This window comes from Bombus affinis, unplaced genomic scaffold (genome assembly GCF_024516045.1).
Source record: "Bombus affinis isolate iyBomAffi1 unplaced genomic scaffold, iyBomAffi1.2 ctg00000128.1, whole genome shotgun sequence".
Lineage (NCBI taxonomy): Eukaryota > Metazoa > Arthropoda > Insecta > Hymenoptera > Apidae > Bombus > Bombus affinis.
This window is the reverse complement of record NW_026108856.1, coordinates 351,027-373,561: the sequence shown is the minus strand read 5'-3', so window position 1 is coordinate 373,561 and position 22,535 is coordinate 351,027. Positions and strand designations below refer to the sequence as shown.

General features: G+C 41.8%; 3 protein-coding genes and 2 long non-coding RNA genes across 6 annotated transcripts; 3 read left to right on the top strand and 2 right to left on the bottom strand.

Moving 5' to 3' along the window:
- The first annotated feature begins 252 nt into the window (after positions 1–252).
- LOC126927528 (uncharacterized) lies at positions 253–1,663 on the top strand. The gene is made up of 2 exons (XM_050743614.1): positions 253–1,380; positions 1,454–1,663. The coding sequence occupies exons 1-2, from the start codon at positions 253–255 to the stop codon at positions 1,661–1,663; spliced, it is 1,338 nt and encodes a 445-aa protein (XP_050599571.1).
- A 20-nt stretch (positions 1,664–1,683) lies between these two features.
- LOC126927527 (uncharacterized) lies at positions 1,684–3,897 on the top strand. The gene has a single exon (XM_050743613.1). The coding sequence runs from the start codon at positions 1,684–1,686 to the stop codon at positions 3,895–3,897; it is 2,214 nt and encodes a 737-aa protein (XP_050599570.1).
- Positions 3,898–4,290: 393 nt separating this feature from the next.
- On the top strand, positions 4,291–5,529 carry LOC126927526 (uncharacterized). The gene has a single exon (XM_050743612.1). It carries the CDS (start codon positions 4,291–4,293, stop codon positions 5,527–5,529), a length of 1,239 nt encoding a protein of 412 aa, XP_050599569.1.
- A 7,662-nt stretch (positions 5,530–13,191) lies between these two features.
- On the bottom strand, positions 13,192–16,790 carry LOC126927532 (uncharacterized). 2 transcript variants are annotated; one of them, XR_007715566.1, is made up of 3 exons: positions 15,796–16,790; positions 13,515–13,750; positions 13,192–13,312 (listed from the first exon to the last, which is right to left on the bottom strand). It is a non-coding gene; the product is annotated as an uncharacterized LOC126927532 (long non-coding RNA). The 2 variants fall into 2 exon arrangements; XR_007715567.1 differs by having other exon boundaries at positions 16,008–16,790.
- Positions 13,780–14,915, bottom strand: LOC126927535 (uncharacterized). The gene is made up of 2 exons (XR_007715570.1): positions 14,609–14,915; positions 13,780–14,527 (listed from the first exon to the last, which is right to left on the bottom strand). It is a non-coding gene; the product is annotated as an uncharacterized LOC126927535 (long non-coding RNA).
- Positions 16,791–22,535: the final 5,745 nt, after the last annotated feature.

Sequence of the window (22,535 nt, the reverse complement as noted above, 5' to 3'; positions counted from 1 at the left end):
CCCGCGATAGCTCGAAAATACATGGTCCTTCGAGCCGGATCACGTGCCAGTGTCAAGTAAGTGTCCACACACAGTGCCACGTGTTCCCTTTGAATCCAACAGCGGAAGTGTATCACTGCATTAAGGTCAGCGACGTCAGGAGCAACACCTTCAAAAGATATACACACTGGTCGAGGCACGCAACCAGGCAGCGTCCCGACGTAACTGAGTAATCAATTTAAGAAGATTTCAAGTCGATCCACATCCCGAATCATGCCGACCCCAGCTAAGATCAACAACTTGAGGAAACGACGTGATAAATTGTTCGAAGGCACGTTAACGACTATAAGGGACCGCATCGATAGATACGAACAGTCAGGCATGCAAGATCTTGCATATTTGAGATCATCTCAAGCCCTACTCAAAACCGGGTGGAAACGATTCCTATCACTCCAGGACGAGTTGGACGACATCGAGGACGAGGATATCGTTCAGGAACGCGTAGCGTCGGAACAGTACAGTTCCCTGGACGAGAGAATACAGCATCTCCGGGAAGGAAAGCCATCTTCAATCCCGCCGCCATCAAAGGGCACCGATTTTCCCGAAGCGAAAATGCATTTACCAGAAATGCGGCTACCAGCATTCGACGGGAAATTCGAAAATTGGAACGCATTTTTTAACACATTCAACTCGACTATCGACATGAACTCTCACCTAACCACCTTACAAAAATTCCATTATGTGCGGGCTTCCTTAGTAGGGGAAGCCGCGAGTTGTGTGAATTCTCTAGTTTTCCATGAGGAGAACTATCCGAAGGCGCTGAGCCTTCTCAAGCAGAGGTACGATTGTCCGCGACGCATCGTGTCATGCCATGGATTTGCAATCATTGACTACTCAAAGCTGACGCATTGTTCTCCAATGGCCCTAAGAGACTTGGCCAATGTCGTAAGACAGAACCTCGACGCACTAAGCAGTTTGGGACAAACCGTACATCCGAATAGCCTCATTCTTAATCTCATCAGCTCCAAACTACCCGATTACGTCAGGCAACAATGGGAGCTAACCTTGACCAACAAGGAGGTGCCTCAATACACCGATTTGCTAGATTACCTCGAGAATCTAGCGCTCACAGGCATCTCACCTTCCGATATCAAACAAATTAAAACACCGGACCAATCCAAAAGAATCCGACAGCGTAAGACACGAGGACAGACATTCACCGCATCCCGGGTCAAGAATTCCTGCCATTCTTGCAAGGGCCAACACTCCATTTGGCATTGCGACGCCTTCAGAGCCAAAAGCGTCAGTGAACGCTTGAAGGAGGTCAAAAGTGCACTCCTGTGTCTGAACTGCCTGAGTGCGGGACACACAACTCGGGATTGTCATGCCGGGTCTTGTAGGGTGTGTGGAGGTCGCCATCATACAATGCTACATCGGGACAGGCAAAAGGTAAGGTCGACTTCCTCCAATTCAGATCAAGGTTCCTCCCCTTCCAGCAGGAGATCATCGACATCCCCGTCAAAGACTCGGAAGGTCGCAAGGAAGCACAACCCAAGGACTTCACGGACTTCAAGTCCATCAACCAGTCCGAGACAGACACACAATTGACGCCAGGCACGCCGAACCCCAACAAGGACCGATCAAACCCGACCATCAGATCCCAAATTATTGTGCAATGACCTAGTAATTACAGCACAAGTTAACATGCTGACCGACAAACGGCAACCTATTCGTTGCCGTGCGTTGCTCGATACTGGATCCAGCATGAACTTCATTACTAGAAGACTAGCCGATTCCCTTGGAATAAAACAAAAGAAGTGTTCGGTCCCAATTGGGGTTCTCGATACTTTAACGACGACGGCAAGGCGATACATAACGGCTACGATCACGTCAACCGACGGCAGCTATGAACGTACAATAACGTTCCTCGTCATTCCGGCTATCTCGACCCTGATCCCAAGTCAACACATCGATCGCTCGACATTGGAAATACCAAAGAATATCAATCTGGCCGATCCACGATTTCATGTGCCAGGTCCGATCGATGTCTTACTGAGTTCAGGTACGACACTTGCTTCGATGTGCGTCGGACAGATTAATCTGACGCGACCAGACGAGCCGGAACTGCGTTTACAGAAAACCCGATTCGGCTGGGTAATCGGGGGGAGTCCAACTTACCAAATCGCGACAAATGCATTCCACGCCTCCACAACGGCTCTGCAAGCTGATCTCGCGCGGTTTTGGGAAATCGACGAAGGACCCCCGATTCAACATCTCTCAGAGGCAGAGCGACGATGCGAAAAACACTTCCGAGATCACGTCCGACGCACCAGCGAAGGACGATACATTGTCGCCCTTCCATTTCACAGCCAGCTCCCATCCCTTGGATCAACCAAGGCACTAGCGATGAGACGACTCGCATCACTCCACCGCCGATTCCAACGCGATAACTCATACGAAATCGCGTACAGTAATGTGATCCAAGAGTACATAGACTTGGGTCACGCGACGAAGATCGACCCTGGTCACCTCGCTAATCACGAGTATTATCTGCCACATCACAGCGTGATCAAGGAATCAAGCGACACCACTAAGCTCCGGGTTGTGTTCGATGGATCAGCGGCAAGCAACACTGGAGTATTGCTAAACGATACTTTGCTCACCGGACCAAAGTTGCAGGAGGATCTATTCGACATCCTACTTAGATTCCGGTCTCACCAGTATGTTCTAACTGGCGATATTGAAAAAATGTATCGCCAGATATTGATACGCCCAGAAGATAGGAAATATCAACAAATTCTGTGGCGCAATTCCGACGGTGAGATCGACTCCTATCAACTTAACACCGTGACGTTTGGGTTGTCAGCCGCTCCATACTTGGCCATACGGTGTCTCAAACAATTGGCAGACGACGAGGGACACCAATTCCCGCGAGCATCACTGGTATTAAAGCGAGACTTCTACGTAGACGACGCCCTCACCGGAGCTGATACGAAGGAAGAGGTACTGTCGATTCGGAAGGAGCTCACCGACCTTCTGCAATCAGGCGGCTTCAATATTAGAGGATGGGCGTCCAACGATTCGGACGTACTGAAGGGGCTATCCGAACAAGACAAATGCCGGAAGCTACAATTAGGTGAGTCTCAGACCCTAAAAACCCTCGGGGTTTTTTGGGAGTCCCAAGTTGATTCAATCCTCTATTCGGTCGATACCCTAGCTGATCTCCCACGCGTTACAAAGCGATCAATAAGTTCGGTGATCGCCAGAATTTATGATCCATTAGGATTGCTAGCTCCAGTGATAATTCGAGCAAAGATTATTTTGCAACATATATGGTCATTAAAGATCAACTGGGATGAATCACTTCCCGCGGATTTGCATACGGAATGGAGCCGGTACTACACCCAATTAGCGTTGATAAACAACGTCCGGTTTCCACGAAAAGCTGTAATACCAGCAGCGACTAGGATGGAACTCCACGGGTTTTGCGATGCCAGCGAGAAGGCTTACGGAGTCTGCGTCTATCTCCGCACCATTAGTTCCGACGGCTCCATCCAATCCCATCTACTCACCGCGAAGTCAAAGGTCGCTCCGCTCAAAACACAGACGATCCCACGACTCGAACTGAGCGGAGCACTCCGTCTGGCTACCCTGATCGCATCAATCCAGAAAGCCCTGACGATCGAGATCTCTCGGATCGTATACTGGACTGATTCCACCATCGTGCTCCAGTGGATCAAAACCTCGCCGCATATGTTAAAAACATTTGTGGCGAACCGAGTAGCCGAGATCCAACTCAAGACTAACCTCTCCGATTGGCGTCATGTACCCACCGCCGACAACCCAGCGGACCTCATCTCACGAGGTCAGACGCCCAAGGAGTTCCTGCGCCCGTCCATTTGGAAAAATGGACCATAATGGCTCCAGCAAAACGAAGAGCATTGGCCAACATGGAACCCAACTACGTCGGGCGAAATTCCTGAGCAACAGAGGTCACCCTGCCTGGCAGCGAACCCAGTCGACCATACGATATTAGAAAAATACTCGTCATGGTCAAAACTAACCAGAGTCGTCGCTCGCTGCTTTCGATGGAGACAGAAGCAAAGCCGGGCAGTATCTCTAACAGTAGATGAGCTCATTTCGGCAGAAAATAGATTGCTTAGACTCCTACAAAACATCCATTTTTCGAAGGAGATTCGCTCACTACAAAAAGATCGGACCACGTCCGTGGGAGGGAAACTCCAACGCCTAAATCCTTTCCTCGACAATGAAGGGATAATACGAGTCGGAGGATGACTCACTAACTCACAGATGCCCTTCCACCAAAGGCATCCGATCATTCTGCCAAAATCATCAGTGACTGAGCTCATTATCGACCAGGAGCATCGACGCAACCATCATTCCGGAACCCAGGCCACACTATACGCTATTAGACAACGTTATTGGCCTGTCGACGGCCGAAGCCAAGTATGGCGCACCATCAAGAACTGCGTCCGTTGTTGCCGAGCCAATCCACCATCAGTAGAATATCTGATGGGAGACCTGCCGGAGTCACGGATCACCGAGTCGCGGCCCTTTACGAACATCGGGGTTGATTATTGCGGCCCGTTCTATGTCAAGGAGAGAAGGGATCGTAATCGCCGAAGGGTAAAGGTGTACGTCGCCATATTCATATGCCTGGCTACCAAAACCGTTCATATCGAATTAGTGAGCGATCTGACAACCGACGCATTCCTTGCCGCGCTCCGCCGGTTTATCTCTCGGAGAGGACATTGTGCGACCATCCTTTCGGACAACGGAACTAACTTCGTCGGAGCAAACAGGGAGTTGAAAGAACTTCACCTCCTATTACAATCCGACGACCATCAAGAAAGGGTGCAGACCTTCCTCACCGATCGGCAGATACAGTGGTCATTCAACCCTCCGAATTCACCACATTTTGGCGGTTTATGGGAAGCCGCGGTGAAATCATTTAAACGGCATCTTATTCGCACCGTTGGCACGGAACTCTTGACCTTCGAGCATCTCAATACTCTGGTTATTGAGATCGAAGCGATGTTGAATTCCCGTCCACTTACTCCCATCTCAACAGATCCTAACGATCTCCCAGTCCTCACTCCCGGACATTTTTTGTTAGGCGACACATTTACCAACATTCGGGAACGAGATCTTAGGACAATCCAACCAAGCCACTTATCTAACTGGCAACGTATCCATCAGCTTAAGCAGGAATTTTGGAGTCGATGGCACCGAGAATATCTCAACGAATTAACCAGCCGTAGCAAATGGTACAAGGGCAAACATGGCATTCGTGAGGGCACAATCGTAATTCTCCGAGAAGACAACGTTCCACCTATGCATTGGCCCTTGGGCCGCGTCATTAAGGTCCACCCAGGAGCCGACGGAATTATACGGACAGCCACGGTGAAGACAGCGACGAGCATCCTGGATCGCGGCGTCAAACGATTGATTCCACTACCCTGTCAACCGGAATCGGAGGAACCCGGACAACCACGAACAGCGGAGAACGCAGACGAAAGTTCCCCCTGATACCATCCATGGACTTTTGATCGGGATTCTCTCAACGGGGGGAGGATGTTACGTCGCGTGAAGAGGTCCGCGCGACGTACTTTAATGTCTGACCGTCCAGACCCAAACGTCATTAGAGAACCCTCAATAAAACTAAGGCCCACCATAAACCGATTCTCATTAGCTTGCAGAAACCTTGAATCCTGCAAGCATTTTCGGTTTATAGCGGGTACTTAAAAGGTCCTTAGGTTTATTGAACGTTCTTAAATATTACGGAGTAAGCTGGTAGTTATGACGGGAAAAATTGTTAATTATATGACAAGGAAAATCAGGCATTTAGAGATTAGAAACATCTGGGTTTTCCCACGAGTCATGCCGTTAGGATGCTTCCATATCCCAACTTCAACCGTTAACGTCTTAGCTAATGGTAACGGGGATCTGTGTCCTCATGTTCATAACGGAAAGTACGAACAACGAATCAGCTTACTTCGTTCAAAACCTCCATCGTCATTGACACAGGTAGACGTACGAGTCAGTCGTTCGTAGTAGTACGAGTTAGTCGTTCGAGTAGTACGAATCAGTCAGTCGTTCGAGTCAGTCGTCAGTGCAAGCCACCCAAGTCAAACAGTCGGAGTCAAGCAGTCGACGTCTCCTCATTCAATCTTTCGGTTGATCCTGTTGATTCGATTCAGTCAAAGTTGGATCTGATCAATCGCCACATCTACTACGACCCACGAGCCTTCCTCTCTCAGATTGGCAGTCAGAATCTGAGCAAGATCCAGGCAATCTTCAGACTCAACGACGTTACTATTGTGTGTGATTAAACGAAGCTGTTGGAGAAAAATATGATCATAACCCTACCAATCACGGAGTTATATTAATTCAACCACCCCTATTATCTTAACGGAAATCAGGGGATCGATCTACTCGCGGCGTCGACCATTAGGATCGTAACGGGAATTTACGACTCCCGTTGACGTGTTTCCTCGCGATTGCGTCACCCCGCGATAGCTCGAAAATACAACTGCTGTTCCACACGGTTGAAGGTTCTTCCATCTTCGAATGAGATTTCGCGTCAACCGGGAAAGATAGCGGCGTTCGAGCGAATCCCAGCGTGAAATTGTTGGATGATTAAAGTGGCCGGAGATCGGTTTACCGGCTCTCTGTCGAATTAAACGAGACACTTCGAGTTTAAGGGATGATTCAAAGTTTGAACAGTTTCATTACACCTTGTGTTCATCCGTTCTGAATATCTCGAGTGGGTAAAATAGTAGATAAGTGAATTCAATCGACAAAAGTTCAGTTAGTCGGATATTAAATAAAACTTCCTTCCAACAAATAGAGTCCAAGTGAATGAAATCCTGCTTCTATTTCTGCAGTTCTACTTCTGTTCCCAAAATTCTATTTCCAAAAAGTTTATTTATTTAAAAACAGAATAATATTTTCGAGTAATTTCTATATTGAAAACTCCAACTTTATGACACGTCGTTGAACCACTGGCGATGATATACATTTTTAAAATCTGGGGCAGACTCTTACGTACGGCCTTAATTGTAGTTAGATCAATTAGTGACCTTGCTTAACGCTTTACGACCCTACTGAATTGTATTTCACCTACTACACTTATCGTAAATTGTCTCAAAGCTGAATGACGTCAGATTAATTGGCCCCCAACGACATGTTTTTTTGGAAAAAGGTGCATTATTGCCAACGTACACATTGCTAAGGCGATAAAATCGGGAGAGAAATTTCGAGAATGTAACGAGTCAACAATGGCTACCTTGGAACGATATCAATTGCGCTCGAGAGGCGATGAATCGTCAATTCGCGTGAACTATCATTTACAGGCATAAATTTGCTTAAATTCCTTTGCCAAAGAATTGTGTACATGTTCGTGTGTAAACACGAGTTTGCATTGTCTTTCGTGGATCGAGGGACGCCAATTATCAAGTATGCTTTTACTATTATGCAGCTCACAAAAGACCCTTGCCTATAGTGCCTGAAATACTCGAGAGTATTCCTTTTTCCACGACATTCGCGAGAATGCGCTCGCCTGGATTTATGTCGGCGCCTACTTGATTAAATTAACCGCATAAAATGCTCGCACAATTCCTTTGAATATCCTTCAATTGTGTTACATCCTTTAGGACATTTTCGTTCCAACCATTATTTTTATTGCTATGAAATTGGTTAAATATGTTAAGGTGAGATTGTCTCGTGTAACAACAACAAGAGTAGTGATTATTATGAATTTTCTTTTTAGTCTAACTATCGGTTACGCGGTAAATACTAGACCTTTTTAAGATATAAATAGATAGTTTTTAAGTACAGATGTAATTTGTTTGCTTTATTTTTAATTTAATGATAATTATTTTTCGGGTCATTATTATTTCCTTCCTCTACGTTAAGGCTGTCTCTATATAGTCGTCTTTGTCCGGATAATCCTCTCTAAATTCCTATAATCTTGGTGCTTTTGCAACACTAAACTCAAAGGAAACATAGCGACACATCTACTATCGATGCCATTAACAACCAAAGTTTCACTCAAGCTCCTCCTACTCATATTTTCTACGATACTGTACCTATTCGCGTAGGAATTTAGTAACGCACAATTGATACTGTTTTCTACGGAATTAAGAAATTTCAAGGTTCTCTTCTCTGATGAAATTTCCACATTGACTTTGTTAAGGATTATGATGGAATGAAACATTTGGTCAAAGCGAAGAGAAGTATCGTTAGCTGGAAACTCTGCTATCGGAAGCGATACCGGTGGAATTATAAGCATCAAAGCCACTCATTACGGTGGAATTATGCAGGCACGATAGAAAAAGGTATTACCACGAAAATCCACGTGTTCGGTTAACGAGGTCACCCAGCACCGCCGTTAACGTTTTTCACACGGCAGAAATGCACTCCTTTATATTCTCTTTCTTTCCGTGAATCGTGAATTTTTATTGATGGCGGTTTTATATAGCGTACGTGAAGGTATAAGCAGCGAAAATCTCATTAGATCGCTGTTGGTCCATAGTATCCAAGTCGTTTCAAGTTGCTTGTTAAAGTGCGCGCAAGAATATCGTCATCTCTTTGTTATCCTCTTATACATATACCGTTAGCTCAGCTTGAAAATAGATAAAAATCCATAATTGTTATAAAACTCCGTAAGTGCAATAATTAAAGTTCCGATAATTCTAATTAAATTTTGCCTATTCTCGCCTATTATCGAAAATGAGAGAGGAATTATTATCAATAGGCGCGCTATCAATAAGCGAGACTCTACTACGTGCGCACGTAGTGTACTCTTGATTTTGAATTATTACCGAATAATGTCGTACCTTTGAGAAGCAAATAATAATCAGTTAGAAGATTTCTAACGAACGTCATTAGAATTTTACAGACGATTCGACGAAATAGTATCTTGTGTTGACAGAAATTTTGTCTCGAGGTTTCAATTTTATCTCGGATAATGTATTTTTGAAAAACAAATAATAACCGATCAGAAAATTTCTACTATTAACGTCAATCGAATTTTATAAATCAATTCGACGAGATAGTATTCCGTGTTATCAGAAATTTACAGGAAATTTTTCAACTGTGACTCGACGTACGTAAGTCCGTAGCCAATGGAAACGTTTAGACGCTGAACAACGAGCCGCGATACGCCTCGTGAAATCGCTTACGCGTGTTCAGATTTCGTTGTTTGTGCAATCGGTACACGTAACAGACTTATTGAAGTCAGGCGCTAGAATTTCCTCCATTAGAAGAGCTGATGTGCCTGCCTTATGAAATCCATAATGTTCAATGGGAATGTCTGTCTTTTATGATGATCTTATTGCACTGTTTGAAAGCGGTATGATTAAATCGATATTATGGAAATTCTCATGAAATAGGAAATTCTTGTGGCTTTCGAAACAATTTCGATTTAGGATCGCCAGGAGTTCCGCGGCTCGGGTAATTAGCAATTGAGTAACGTGTGCTAGAATTAAGTAATCAGCCAGCGTCTCGGACACAATGCGAGCCTGGTGCAATTAAACACGCCTTAATGAAGAATAAGTCGCGAACGCTATGCTACAGCTAAATTAAATCATCAAGCTGGATATTTCTCCGTATTCCTGCTAACGTCGTTGTGTTTAATCGAGCTGATTTTGCGCAAGAGAGCGTGTAACACATTACAGAAGAAAAATAAATATTTGATGTCGGCGAGATATCGTGGACAATAAAAAAAAAAAATACTATCGAGAGAGCGGAAGGCGTTAATAGTAAAAACGTGGAGGAGATATTGCGTGAAAAGGCTTGGAGCCTTTCATAGGATGTTCTTCGTTGCTCAAACACTACCAAACAACTTCTTTATACACTGTGAAACTATCATCTTCCATATTCATCTGATTGTTCAAAGGAAAAATATGAAATAGCTAAACAAATGACGAAATTTATCGAGTACTCTTTTTCATGTATATACATGTCGGAGATGGAAAAACACCGGAACCTCTCCTTGGATTCTCGGGAATACCGTAATGTCGTAATTTAGATTAAACAAATGTCGCTCCGATTGTTCGAGGTTTATGATAGTGAGCTTGGGCTCGAGGCGACAACCAGTCGCCGAACGTAGCCGCGGTCAAGGGATGAACGTTTTGTCTAACAAAGGCATGAAGTAACTCTATAGCTCTCCTTAAAAGAAATACTTAGGACGGGGCACGACGGTAAGCATTTCAACGATTTCTGTCCCGTGGCTCGCCACACGCAGACTCTATTCTTCGAGTAAGATGATTACCAGATGTCGACGCGTCTCCACAGTACATGTTCAGCTAGCCCGAGGACCTGCTATAAATCTTAAGATCTGTTTAACTAAAGTCCTTCAAACCGACAAACAGTCCTCGTCCCAACTACGAGAAAATAGGAGAAATCTATTTTCTCACGAACGACGCTTCCTCTTCTCGAACTTTCTTTTAAGGGCGACTAGCACCCTTCCCTAACCACCAACATGGAAATTGACCAATTAACAGTAACGCCAATTTCCCTCACTTTCCGAATGAAGGCAGAAACCAGTGAAGTTCGGTGACGATGTTATCGCAGAGGAAAACTATTGCTGAGTGTTGGTCGCCTAGTGAGGTCGCTTGTGGGTGGAAAGGAACGTTGAACGTGAAAAAAACCCCGACCTTCCCATTTTTACCTTGTGCAGTAATAATCATAAGGAACGTCTCGACTTGCATATATTTTATAACAATTAAGGGCCCTAATGGTAAAATATAAATGTTTAGTTTTATAATAGTTCCTTAGGATTATTGTGGTCCAGCTAATTATATTTGCATAGCTAATGGCCGCCTCGACCGGGGAATGGATTCTGAGTCACTGGACGTAACAATAGATAAATATAGAAAATACCTAAAATACAGTAATCATAATATAGTATTTGATGAGCGAAGAAAATCTCTACATTTTTATTCAAGTCTATTTATTCAATTGCGTCGATAAACATGTTGATGAGTTGCATAAACAACTATGATCGATAGATAACAAACTTGCACAACATTCTCTCACAGGTTTTGAAAAGAAAAACAAAGAAAAACGGAAGAAATCAAGAAAGTTCCAGGAATATCTCTTTCCTCTTCCTCTTTTCTTCAAATTATATCTTTAGCGGTTCTAATGGTTTCTGGTATCTTGTGAACACACATATACATTCCACGTTGTTCAGCACGCACGTGCGCATACAAGTTGGAAAGGTTACGCAACAAGTTTGTATTCTACGAAAAATGGAATAGGCACTGCCGTGTATCAGCGCAGCTAATCGAGCAGCTTCAGCCATTCGCAAGAAAAAATTAAAAAAAGAAGGAAAGAGAGATTCTCTGATGAGGGTCGGTTATGTAACTTGGACAAGCATTACACGAAAGAGTCCAGGGAATGCAGGTCGTACTTGCAACTGTGGAACTTGCACGAGAGAAAAAAGCGGTGCAATTTTGATGGGCCCATACGTGCTCAGAAATTGTGTAAATGGCAGGGATTCGATTGCACAAACGTGTTTATCACTTCTATGACTATTACGGTGAAGGAGATCAGCCAGAAGTGATCCAGTCGTTATATCGCCTCACGATTTCCGTTCCAATCGACCGCGAAGGCGTCCAAGATTAATGGACACTATAAATTAAATCTAACGGAGGAAATTGAAATAGTTAAACCATTCTATTTATCGTTTTGAATATATGATTAAGCGGACGTAAACAAATGTGCGTTTCAGTGGCGATTTTCCGTGTTTAGTGAATCTATTTTAGACATGTATCTATATTTCAAGGTATAACTCGAGGAAAATAAATTGATCCTTTAAAGATAGATATAAGATTTTAAAGTTGGCAATAAGAAGTTAAGAAATTAGGAAATTTGTTGCACGTTGCTGAAATGTGACAAAAATTGAGTTGTTGGTAGCTAATGACAGAATGCAAAGTCAACATGACACTTGTTTATTGATTGCACGGAGATGTGTATGTATATATGTTACTTCCACCCCGAGAAAGCGAAGAAGGGGAGAAAGTTACGAGAAAATCATTGGCTTCCCGCGTGCGCCATCGCGTCGTCTATGAAGATACGAAGACAAACAGACATGAGCATCCTGTCCAACTACTTACACCTCACACCAAGTCGAACATAATTTACAGTACGTTCGTCTGTTGATTTATGATTTAAATTACCCGTGAGAGAGTACATTCGAAGACACTTAACGGAAAGAGACGTCCTGTAGCGGAAGTTCGCCATATCTCTTCACCATGAATTTCCCCGTATTTTCAAGAATAAAATGTAAATGACTAATTGAGAAAATGAAACAAGTTCCGAGCACGTGTCTTGAGTAAATAGAATTTCGAAAAAAAAAATAAAAGTAAAAAGATATTCAATTCTTTGACGATTCTCCTAACGAAGTATGAGATTTTCAATTGTTGGCGTCGATAAAAAAAAATGGAACTAAATTGCAACTTACAGTTACATGTTGATGTCGCATGACAAACTTCCTTTTATAGAGTTGATGTTGCAATATGAATTTCGACGGTTGTTTCAAGTTTATTTGTAGACATTGGCAAAATGAAGTAAGTAGATGCTGTTTAGTGTAGGAAAAAGCAGATGTTTAGTGCAGATGGAACAGGAACTGCTAGATAATGTGGAAAGAAATATTCTAAAAAGTTCGAAATGATGCATGATATTTTAGATAAATATTTAAGTATATATGGAAATATATGTATTTTGATATGATAAAAGGTTTGTTGTGTATTACTGCATTATCGTATGAAGAATTTTTTGTCTTCACTACGATGATTAGAAAAATATGTAAAACGTATCCAACATAATTAAACAATTGGAAGCTTATAAAATAATATAAAAATAAATAAGAAGTGATATAGGTAGAAACAACATATATAAATACTGCTATCTTTTAAAATACTTGCAGTACAAAAATATGCTGAAACACGATATAATAAAAAATACTTTACTCTTCGATACAAAAGTAAAAATAAAAGAATGTAATTTTGCGTTTATGTACATCACTTTTCACAGCTCATTGTCCTTTTATTTACACCATCAATCGTTTCTTTCACCCAAGCACCAATTATTCACAATTATTGTTACGATATTTAGAAATATCAATGGAACTGCAACAAACAACATATTTGTGTTATATTTAAATTTATTATCAAACGAATTAAAATAATTTGTATGTAATTACTTCATGCCACCGTTCGTATGGACCTAATAAGGTTCAAAATTTGTGACTTTACTGTAGGAGGTTCTCCGAAGCCTTGAACATTTTGCCACGACGCCCAACCAACTGTAACAATGTTTAAACAAAAATTAAGTAATATATTCCAACATACAAGTAAAAACATATACATATGATTTATATATTTTTCATACTACGCGATATATGTAAATACAATAAATAACATAACCTACAAATTCTTCATTTCTATGCAGGGGAAAAGTTCAGTATAAAAGAATAATACAAACAAAAATATGATGATATTGTGTACCTTTTGCAAGAAATCTTTCTTCGTTTAAATCGCAGATCGCATTCAAACACAACACAGTCGCTTCAAAAAGTGTCCAAAGTGTAAACGCCACATTATATCGATATGATGAATGATAACATTGAGAATATCACGCAGCGCCACTATCGTAGGGAAAGGTAAAACAGCTTCATACGCATCAAACAATCAATTTGTATTGATTAGGAACCGTCCTGCCATCTTCCGTGTTCAGATGGAAACTAGCAATTAAAAAAGTGGCGTTATGCGGGAAATTTGAATTAAAATTTATTTTTACTATGTCAAAATATATTTAGAGTAATCTCGAGCGATTTAAATATCGCTCGAGATTCCAAAAATAAGATAATCTTGGATTTCATCGATAACGTTTTACAAATGCTTGCAAAAATAGTACTATATGGAAACTAAGAGCCTTAAAACGATATTCGAAAGAATCGGTAGACTTTACAAGTAACTTAACAACGCGATAATACAACGGATGGTTGGGAGCATTATTCTATTTATAATAATTGAACGACAAAGCGCACCTTCTTGGCACTAACGCTTTTGGAACAGGAGTACGAGTGTTTCTAGACGATTCGACGCTCTCTTCTCAATTGAGTTACGTTAACGATTCATGTGTGCCGATTTAGTTATAGAACTTAGAGTTCATTTCATGCTACCCTCGATCGTTCATGACCTCTATCATCATTTTATCACGCGCCGTTCGAGGCACACGTTTATCACGTGTAAGGAAATTCGTGGATTTTAATATTCTGATATCGTTTTGCGTATGCAAAGAAAAGTCGGAATCTTCCATATCGTGATGAAAGTCACGGACGTATTTGACGTGTGCAAAAATCTTTCTTGTTTGTAGACGATAAGTATTCAGCAAAAGCTATGCTAACTCACAGCCTCGAACAAGTGTTGTATTACTGCAAAAAATTGCAACACAGACTAAACTCGCGTCGGCGGAAAGTATGCGTGAATCACGTGTACCAAATGTCACGTTTATGCAACTGTAGAAAATATTGCATTATACTAGGTTTAAAAAAAAGTTTGAGACAAAACTATCATTAATTTCAGGAAAAATTTCCAACCTGTACAATGCACGTTTTATTTGGCAACAAGACAATATAGGAAAATTGTTCCAAAGCCAATGTTTCCTCGACTAATTTAGATCTTCCACGAATTCATTCAAATCATTCATCATCCCCTAACAGATAATAATATTCTTCATATACAACGATAACGACTGCCTTAATTTTAGCTATCTATATAAATCACAAGATACTCTGATTCATTTCTCCGATAATTACGCAAATCGTATGATTACAGATCTTCTGTCACATAAAAATGTGTACTTTTCAATAAACTAGACGCAGCAATAAACATACATTATAATCAAACTTAGAGAATCAATACTAAGAAATCGTATGATTCAAATCCACATCAGTGTGCGAACTATTTCCATAATTTATGCCGTATTAGACTGTACCTGCTGCAATTTCACAGGGTAATAACGCGTTACCATTCACCGACTGAATTAAATGACGCTGAATGTGAAGTACACGAGTCTGACCGCTCATGTTCGCTAAATATCATCGGAGAAATAGAAGAAACAAACGTGGACTTTGGTCGGTTAACGAACGAAGAAAAATGAGAAGGTCGATTTGTGAACGTTAGATACCGATCAAAGCAAATATTATTTCAATCGTCGCATAATTGCAAAAGAAATGATATTCAAAGCTTGCATCTTTTCATCCAAGTAGATTGTAAATAATTATCATTTGTTATTGCAATCCTGTTTTCAGTCCGAATCATGTATTATCTAATCTATTGCCTGCAATAAATAATACTTGGGTGACGTCGAAACTGTTACCCAGGAAGCAAGAGTAAAATGCTTAAGCCGTGCAATTATGAATTACGTGATACGTTACGGTAACAATTTATGAGGCATAAGGTCCAATGATGGAACGAGAGGAAAGAATGATTCTGGTATCAGTTCGTGTGAACTGAAGGCGTGTACAATTGTACACTTAAGAACGAAATTCTATGTTGTCATCGTTTCAAGAATTAATACGTTAATGGTCCAAATTAGACTAGTTTTTATAATACAATGTCTAAGTAATGTCTATAATAATGTCTAAGTAAAGCGATTATAGTTAATCGACCAAAATAAACGTAAAGAGCACTATAACGGTGATTCGAATTTGGTGGAACGTAGCTCGCGTCTGTCGAAATTATAGTTTAGACATTGTACGATGTTATATAATAAAGATTCTACCAGATTCCTCCATGACCGCTGTTGATATTTTCACGCAGATTTGTAAAATATTATGTAAAAAGTCGCATTGTCTAAGGTTGCAGTGGCCCAGTAAATATCGACGTTTTGTCCTCAAACGTAAATACATTCGACGTGTCCCCAATATGATTGCTGTATACTAGTAGTGGGGTAAGCGAATCGTTGATTGGCCAGTTTCAACAGAGGGAGCCTACCAGGTCCGGATCGATGTTGCTAAAAGCTGCAGCAAATGGGGGAATATCAGTCGCTAGTACCACCTCGATCTGACTAGAGACGACCGTTTTCACTTCACAATTTTACTTCGTTTTCACTTTGACTTTTAAACACTTTCGTATAACTTCAGTTACAGAACGTTAGGCGGATTTGCACGCAACATACAGTGAACAAAACATCAACAAACGCAGAGATTAGAATCAGACAATAGAGAGTCGGCAGTTATATTCGAAGGTCTTTGGTGGATAAAATTAATCTGGTAAACCGGTTGTACGAGAACTGATTCTGCAGAGGCAACTCCACAGATTGTCCGTGTGAAACCACGTTGTCGTGAGCGGTAAAGGGAGAGAAAAGGAGCTAAAAAGGGTAAGGAATACCTTACATATAAATATACATAACCAAAGCAGAGTTGAAGTGGTGGCGAGAAGGGAACACCAGTGTGCTGGAAAACGGTGAGGCAGCACCGTGACTATGTAAACTACTAGGATATACTTGTGGCAGCGCGTGCGCAGAGTCGGGCAACGTCTGTATCGACAATATTTATAAAGGTACATCGTAACGTGATAGATAGATCGTCGACGATCAAACAATCAAGTGAATCGAGGGTAAAAGAAGATTTAACCAAAGAAGAGGACAAAATCGGAGAACTGGGCTTTTCTTCGAGCATAGGCAAAGAAGCACGCAAACTGGCTCCAGAGGTGAGGATCAAGCAAATTGGAATGAGGGAGGACCTGTTGTCCATAATACGGCACACAAGTAGCGATCATTTTTCGGAAGGACTCTAGTCGAAGATTGAGCAGCAAAACGGGTAAAAAGGAGACTAGCAATAGACCACTGTTTCCGAGTATTTTATACAAATAGAGGGCTCTTGTTTGCTGGATATTTCAAGCAAAAGCGTTACCAGGATCACTTTCATTCTCTTCCTGTAATTATCGACTTCTCGACTGGTCTACCTGATGACTTGTGTTTTCCTGAAGGGAAACCAAAGACCCCAATTTGAATAGTTCACCGTCGGGTTATGCCCTGGGTTGCCGCTTGTCTCGACCTGTTGGCGGCACCGATTCTGGGTTACTGTCTGGCCGTGAGGAAACTTGCACTGCAAGCCGGCTTTTTCCAAGAAGAAACGAACAAATCGATCGTAACACAAGCGGTGAACGCGATCAATACGTCGACTATACAAAAGGAGACTGCGCCGTGCGCTGATACGATGGCACCAAGCGTCGAAGAACAGCGCCAAGGTAAATCGATTAAATGGAACACTAGTAATATGAGTTTCATCTAATTGATATTATTTACTCGTACAATCACAACATGTTCGATATATTCGATAGGTGACGATGTTATTGAATAGCAATTCAATCGGTAATCAGGTTGCGAAACATTCGATGGGAAACGTTATTTATTTCTTATCTATCGAAAACGAAAGCATCGGATTACTGTGCGTTATGCAATGCAACAGTCGTCATAAAAAATTGCATGGAAATGCAATATGCAAACGAAATTAAAAAATGCCACCTGCGGAAATACCGGATGAAATAATGGCTTTTTTCATCGTTTGTTTTTCTCATTGAAACGCATTACGCTTTTTCGCTCGTTCTCTTTGAATTTCTCGATTCGTGTCAGCTAGATCTTTAGCTATTACACCGAAATTACCACGAAACCAGGCCACGGTTTCACGAATCTGTGATCTCCACTTGTAATAGGAGTGGTGACTATAAATAAAACACGATTTAAATAGATATCCGTGTCGTATGTTCGAAACGCGTGCGACGAATGAAAATTCAGCATGTAACAAATAACTTAAAATTGATAAACTTGTTGTTTTCATTCAGAGCACGGTGGTTTCTTATCAAAAGTTTCGTTTCTTTTTTCTATATCTCAGTAACTAAACGATCGTACCAGGTCCCACGAGTATCTCATCTTATCAAACTCAAGTGCTTTCGAATTTTATAAAGCTTCAATAATTTAAGCTCCTCTCTATCGTAAAATTCTGACAAGAGTTTTCGAGTACGATGAGTTCCAGAAATTATTTTGTTTTATCTAGTTCAAGTAGCTGTCAGTTCAATTTTTCTTTTTCCTTTTTTTTTTTTTTTTTAACGAAATTCTTTGGCAAATTTGGTGAAATGCGATGTAGTGGTAGCTGACGTTACAGCGCATGTTCCAATGCAACAAAATGGTTTTCTCCACAAGACCGATTATTGATTTTCTGCCACTGAGCTTGTTCTTATCCTGCGCATGACAGCATATGGAAATGACCGTGATGAATCTTCGCGAAGACGTAACGCAATTTTCATAATTAATTACTGTATTCTGACGTTACAAATTTCATTGCCATTTGTTCATAGATAAATAAATATTATCGACACGATATTCCATGGAATAATTTAGTATTCACGCATACGTTGGTAGCCGTAGCGTGGCGAGAGTACATGCGTTGTTACAATTCAACGCTTGAATAATAAATCGAGTGACGACACGTTTCAGGTCAACGTACCAACGGTTAAAGCTGGTTTCATGGGGATTCTCGATAGGTGATAGTACATCGTTCGGTATACGCGAATGATCGGTATTGATCGTGTATCGCGTGCAACAGTTTGGTAAATACGACACTCGAAGCTGCACTTTGAATTATAAAACAATATACATACATCGGTATATAATCCGATTGTTTGGGTTGAAAAACTTCCGTTTTCAATACGTTTTATTTTTCAAAGCGAAACGTGCGATTCGTTTGTATAGTCTATAAACGTGCATCGAAGCTCTTTTATCCACGGATCAAGGGGTCTAATTCGTAATTATTTTGTTGACACGCGTTAAGTCGAGAAAAACAGACACGCAAATAAAAATGAAGACAGATATCGCGAACGACGAAATCGTTTCGTGGCGTACGTGCTTTTGCTTATGGTAAAAAATCTACTCAGAGATTCGTTAAATTAGTCCAAATGTAATGACCTTTATCGCTTTTCGACCTTCGATTATTAGGCACAAGGGCATGCCGATTCGAAACAACACGCGATAACGCATATTTCTATCGCCATGTCGAATTTCGTGAACTCAGACAATTCGATAATTCTTACTCCATTTCAATTTTTTATATTGTAAACAACGAGTTAATTATAACGTTACAGACAGGTCGTCGTACGTATTTTCGTACTTGAACTTTAATCCTGTTTTGTACTTTCATTCTATACACCGCAATATATTGCGTACGATTACATATCGATTACGAACGACTACACGATATATTACATAAATTATCGCATGACATATAGAGTTTTAGAAAATATAGCAATCAAATACGTAGATCACGGATATTTATACGGTTCTGAGAAATATAGAAAAATCCAAATAATTACACAATCATATAAAACGTATATAAAAATATGAAGATGTTTGAAAAGTTCGCAACATTTCCGAGAATTGATAAGCTCTGTAATCGATTGCGATAAAATTTGAAGGGGTTAATTTATACCTTTTAGAGATTTCATAAATTTAATTTATATGAAGCAGTATTGTATTTTATATTCGATAGAATGTCAATTCTACGAAAATACATTTTATTTGAATTTCACTACGAACTTTTCAAATATATGAACTATAAAATTACTACATTTAGCGAGTGAAACAAATATTTCGCATGAATATCCGTATTCCAAAAATGAGAATAGAATAAGTCAGAATGTCGAACAAACAAAAAACAAAGTTTGTTGTTGAGATTAATACCGCGAAAGAAGCGGCAGTCGCAAAAGTGTAGTCAAAAGCTCTCGTGCATGAAGAGAGAATTCTAAATATAAAGTTCACCAACGCTCGGTTTTTAACGTGGAACCCAACAGGAAGGCGTCAGTACTCAGTTGAAATTCGCACTCTGAAGCTCGCGAATTCGTCTAGCCGGTTGTGTCATTGAAACGCATTTTTTATTATTGATTCGTCATTAGTTGATTGTCGAACAGTGTTGTTAACGATACATTGTAAAGAACATGTGTGTGATCGGTAAGGATTATTCTTCCATCGATCAATAGTGAAAACGATTTTAATCTAAATGTACGGGTAAAAAGCAGAATGCTCATGCAAATTGTTTCAACCGTTCGCGGAGAGACGCGATCGCTGGATAACGCGTCAACGAGAGTCGTAAATTCTCGTTACGATTAAACAATCGACGCCACGAACTGATTGATCCCCTATTTCTATTACGAGAATAGAGGTGGTTAGGTTTGAGTGTATATGTAACAACTATACTGGGTTGGTTGATAAAAGATTAATAAAAATAACGAAACAACAAGTTCAGTCAAAGATCAACAATTAAAAACGAAAAAGATAACAGTCAAGGTTTGTTTAGCGGTTTGCTTATAACGAGACCTATCGCACTTCGCAGCTTGAGACAGGCGTTATGTGCTAGATTCGATTCAATGTGTAACGTTCGACGTGTCACAAGGAACTAGCCGACTTTAGATGATTTCTTTGTCTCATTTTTAAGACGACCCCCACTCTACTTAGGTCACGCCACCGTTCGCGCCTATGATCACGTATGTCTATTCTTGCGTGGAAAACGTAACGGACGAAATTCGACGTTTCGAAAACTCGCTGCTTGGCGACAGCTATGCGCTCGTCGATACATTGTATATGATCCGGCGGTCAGATAAAGCGATCTGACTGCGACATTGTAGGGCCGCGAGCGACGGTTAGAAAATACAGCCTGTGGTAAGCCTCGTGGCGTAACATCCTCCCCCCGTTGAGAGGATACCGATCAAATGATATGGTGTGGAGTCAGGTGCGTCGCTGGCGGATCTCCTTCGCTCCGTGTGGGTGGTCGGACTCGTTTGGATCTGGGTGAATGGGTAAGGGGACCAGTCTTTTGACGCCACGATCCAGGGTAGTTGTTGCCGTCTGCACGGTAGCGGTCCGTATGATTCCGTCGACTCCTCTTGGATGGGCCTTGATCACGCGGCCCAAAGGCCATTGCATGGATGGTACGTTATCCTCCCTGAGGACTACAACGGTGCCTTCTCGGATGTTGTGACTGCCCTTGCTCCATTTGTTTCGGATGTTCAGCTCGTTCAGGTACTCTCGATGCCAGCGGCGCCAGAAATGTTGCTTGACCCTTTGAATGTGTTGCCAGCTGGAGAGACGATTGGATGGAGTGTCCTGGAAATCTCGTTCTCGAAAGCTTGTTAATGCATCTCCGATGAGGAAGTGACCGGGAGTAAGGACAAGAAGATCGTTTTGGTCAGATGATATTGGAGTCAGAGGACGGGAGTTGTGGATAGACTCGATTTGAATGATGAGTGTGTTAAAGTTTTCAAATCTTAAGAGCTCGTTACCTGCGACACGTCTGAGATGTCGTTTGAAGGACTTCACCGCAGCCTCCCACAACCCGCTAAAGTGAGGTGAGTTGGGAGGAATGAAGTGCCATTCGATCCGTCGATCGGCTAAAAAGGACTGAACTTTTACATTATGATCGTCGGACTGCAGGAGGTTTCGGAGCTCTCGTAATTCGTTGTTGGCGCCAACGAAGTTGGTACCGTTGTCAGAATAAATTGTTACACAGAATCCTCGGCGAGCGATGAATCTTCGCAGAGCAGCAATGAAGGCCTCGCTAGTGAGATCGGTGACCAGCTCGAGGTGGACTGCTTTAACTGCAAGACATACGAAGATTGCTACATATACCTTGATTTTGCGTCGGTTGCAATCCTTTCGTTTCTTGATGTAGAACGGTCCGCAATAATCAATTCCGACGTTGGTAAATGGACGAGATTCCGTTATCCGTGCAGCTGGAAGGTCGCCCATTACGTAATCCACTGGAGGTGGATTGGCTCGGCAGCAACGTACGCACTTCTTCAGCGTGCTCCAAACTTGACTACGGCCGTCGATAGGCCAATAAGGTCTCCTTAAGGCATATAAGGTAGCTTGAGTTCCGGAGTGGAGATTTAGGAGGTGTTCATGCTCGATAATGAGTGCTGTAACTGAGGATTTGGGTAGAATGATTGGGTGTTTCCGAGTGAAGGGCATTGGTGAGTGACTGAGTCGGCCTCCGACTCGCAATATCTCGTCCTTGTCCAGAAATGGATTGAGTCGTTGCAGCTTCCCCTTCACTGCAGAATTTCGATCTGTTCGGAGAGTACGTATTTCATCTGGAAAATAGCAGAGCTGTAACAATTTGACCAATTTGTTATGCGCATTGGTTAAATCATGTGTGGTTAGAGGTCCCCCCGGATCCTGTTTTCGTCTCCATCGGAGGCAACGAGCGGCAATTCTTATCAGCTTGGGCCAAGAAGAAAATCTCTCCAGTAGACTGTGGTCAAGTGGAGTCACGGACAGACATGTTGCCTTCTTCTGCTCTGGTATTTCAGCTAATGGTACCGGGTTCCACGTCGGCCAGTATTTTTCAGGTTGTTGGAGCGTTTCCGGTCCATGTTGCCAAATGGTTGATCGCAGGAAGTCTTCGCGTGATTGGCCTCGAGATATGAGATCTGCAGGGTTATCGGTAGTGGGAATGTGGCGCCAATCGGAGG

Excerpts from the sequence above, each read along its gene's own strand:
- LOC126927528 (XM_050743614.1), top strand. The coding sequence starts at position 253 with ATGCCGACCCCAGCTAAGATCAACAACTTGAGGAAACGACGTGATAAA. Across the intron at positions 1,381-1,453 it reads GTCATGCCGGGTCTTGTAGG|ATCAAGGTTCCTCCCCTTCC; the intron begins GTGTGTGGAGGT and ends CCTCCAATTCAG.
- LOC126927526 (XM_050743612.1), top strand. The coding sequence starts at position 4,291 with ATGCCCTTCCACCAAAGGCATCCGATCATTCTGCCAAAATCATCAGTG.
- LOC126927527 (XM_050743613.1), top strand. The coding sequence starts at position 1,684 with ATGCTGACCGACAAACGGCAACCTATTCGTTGCCGTGCGTTGCTCGAT.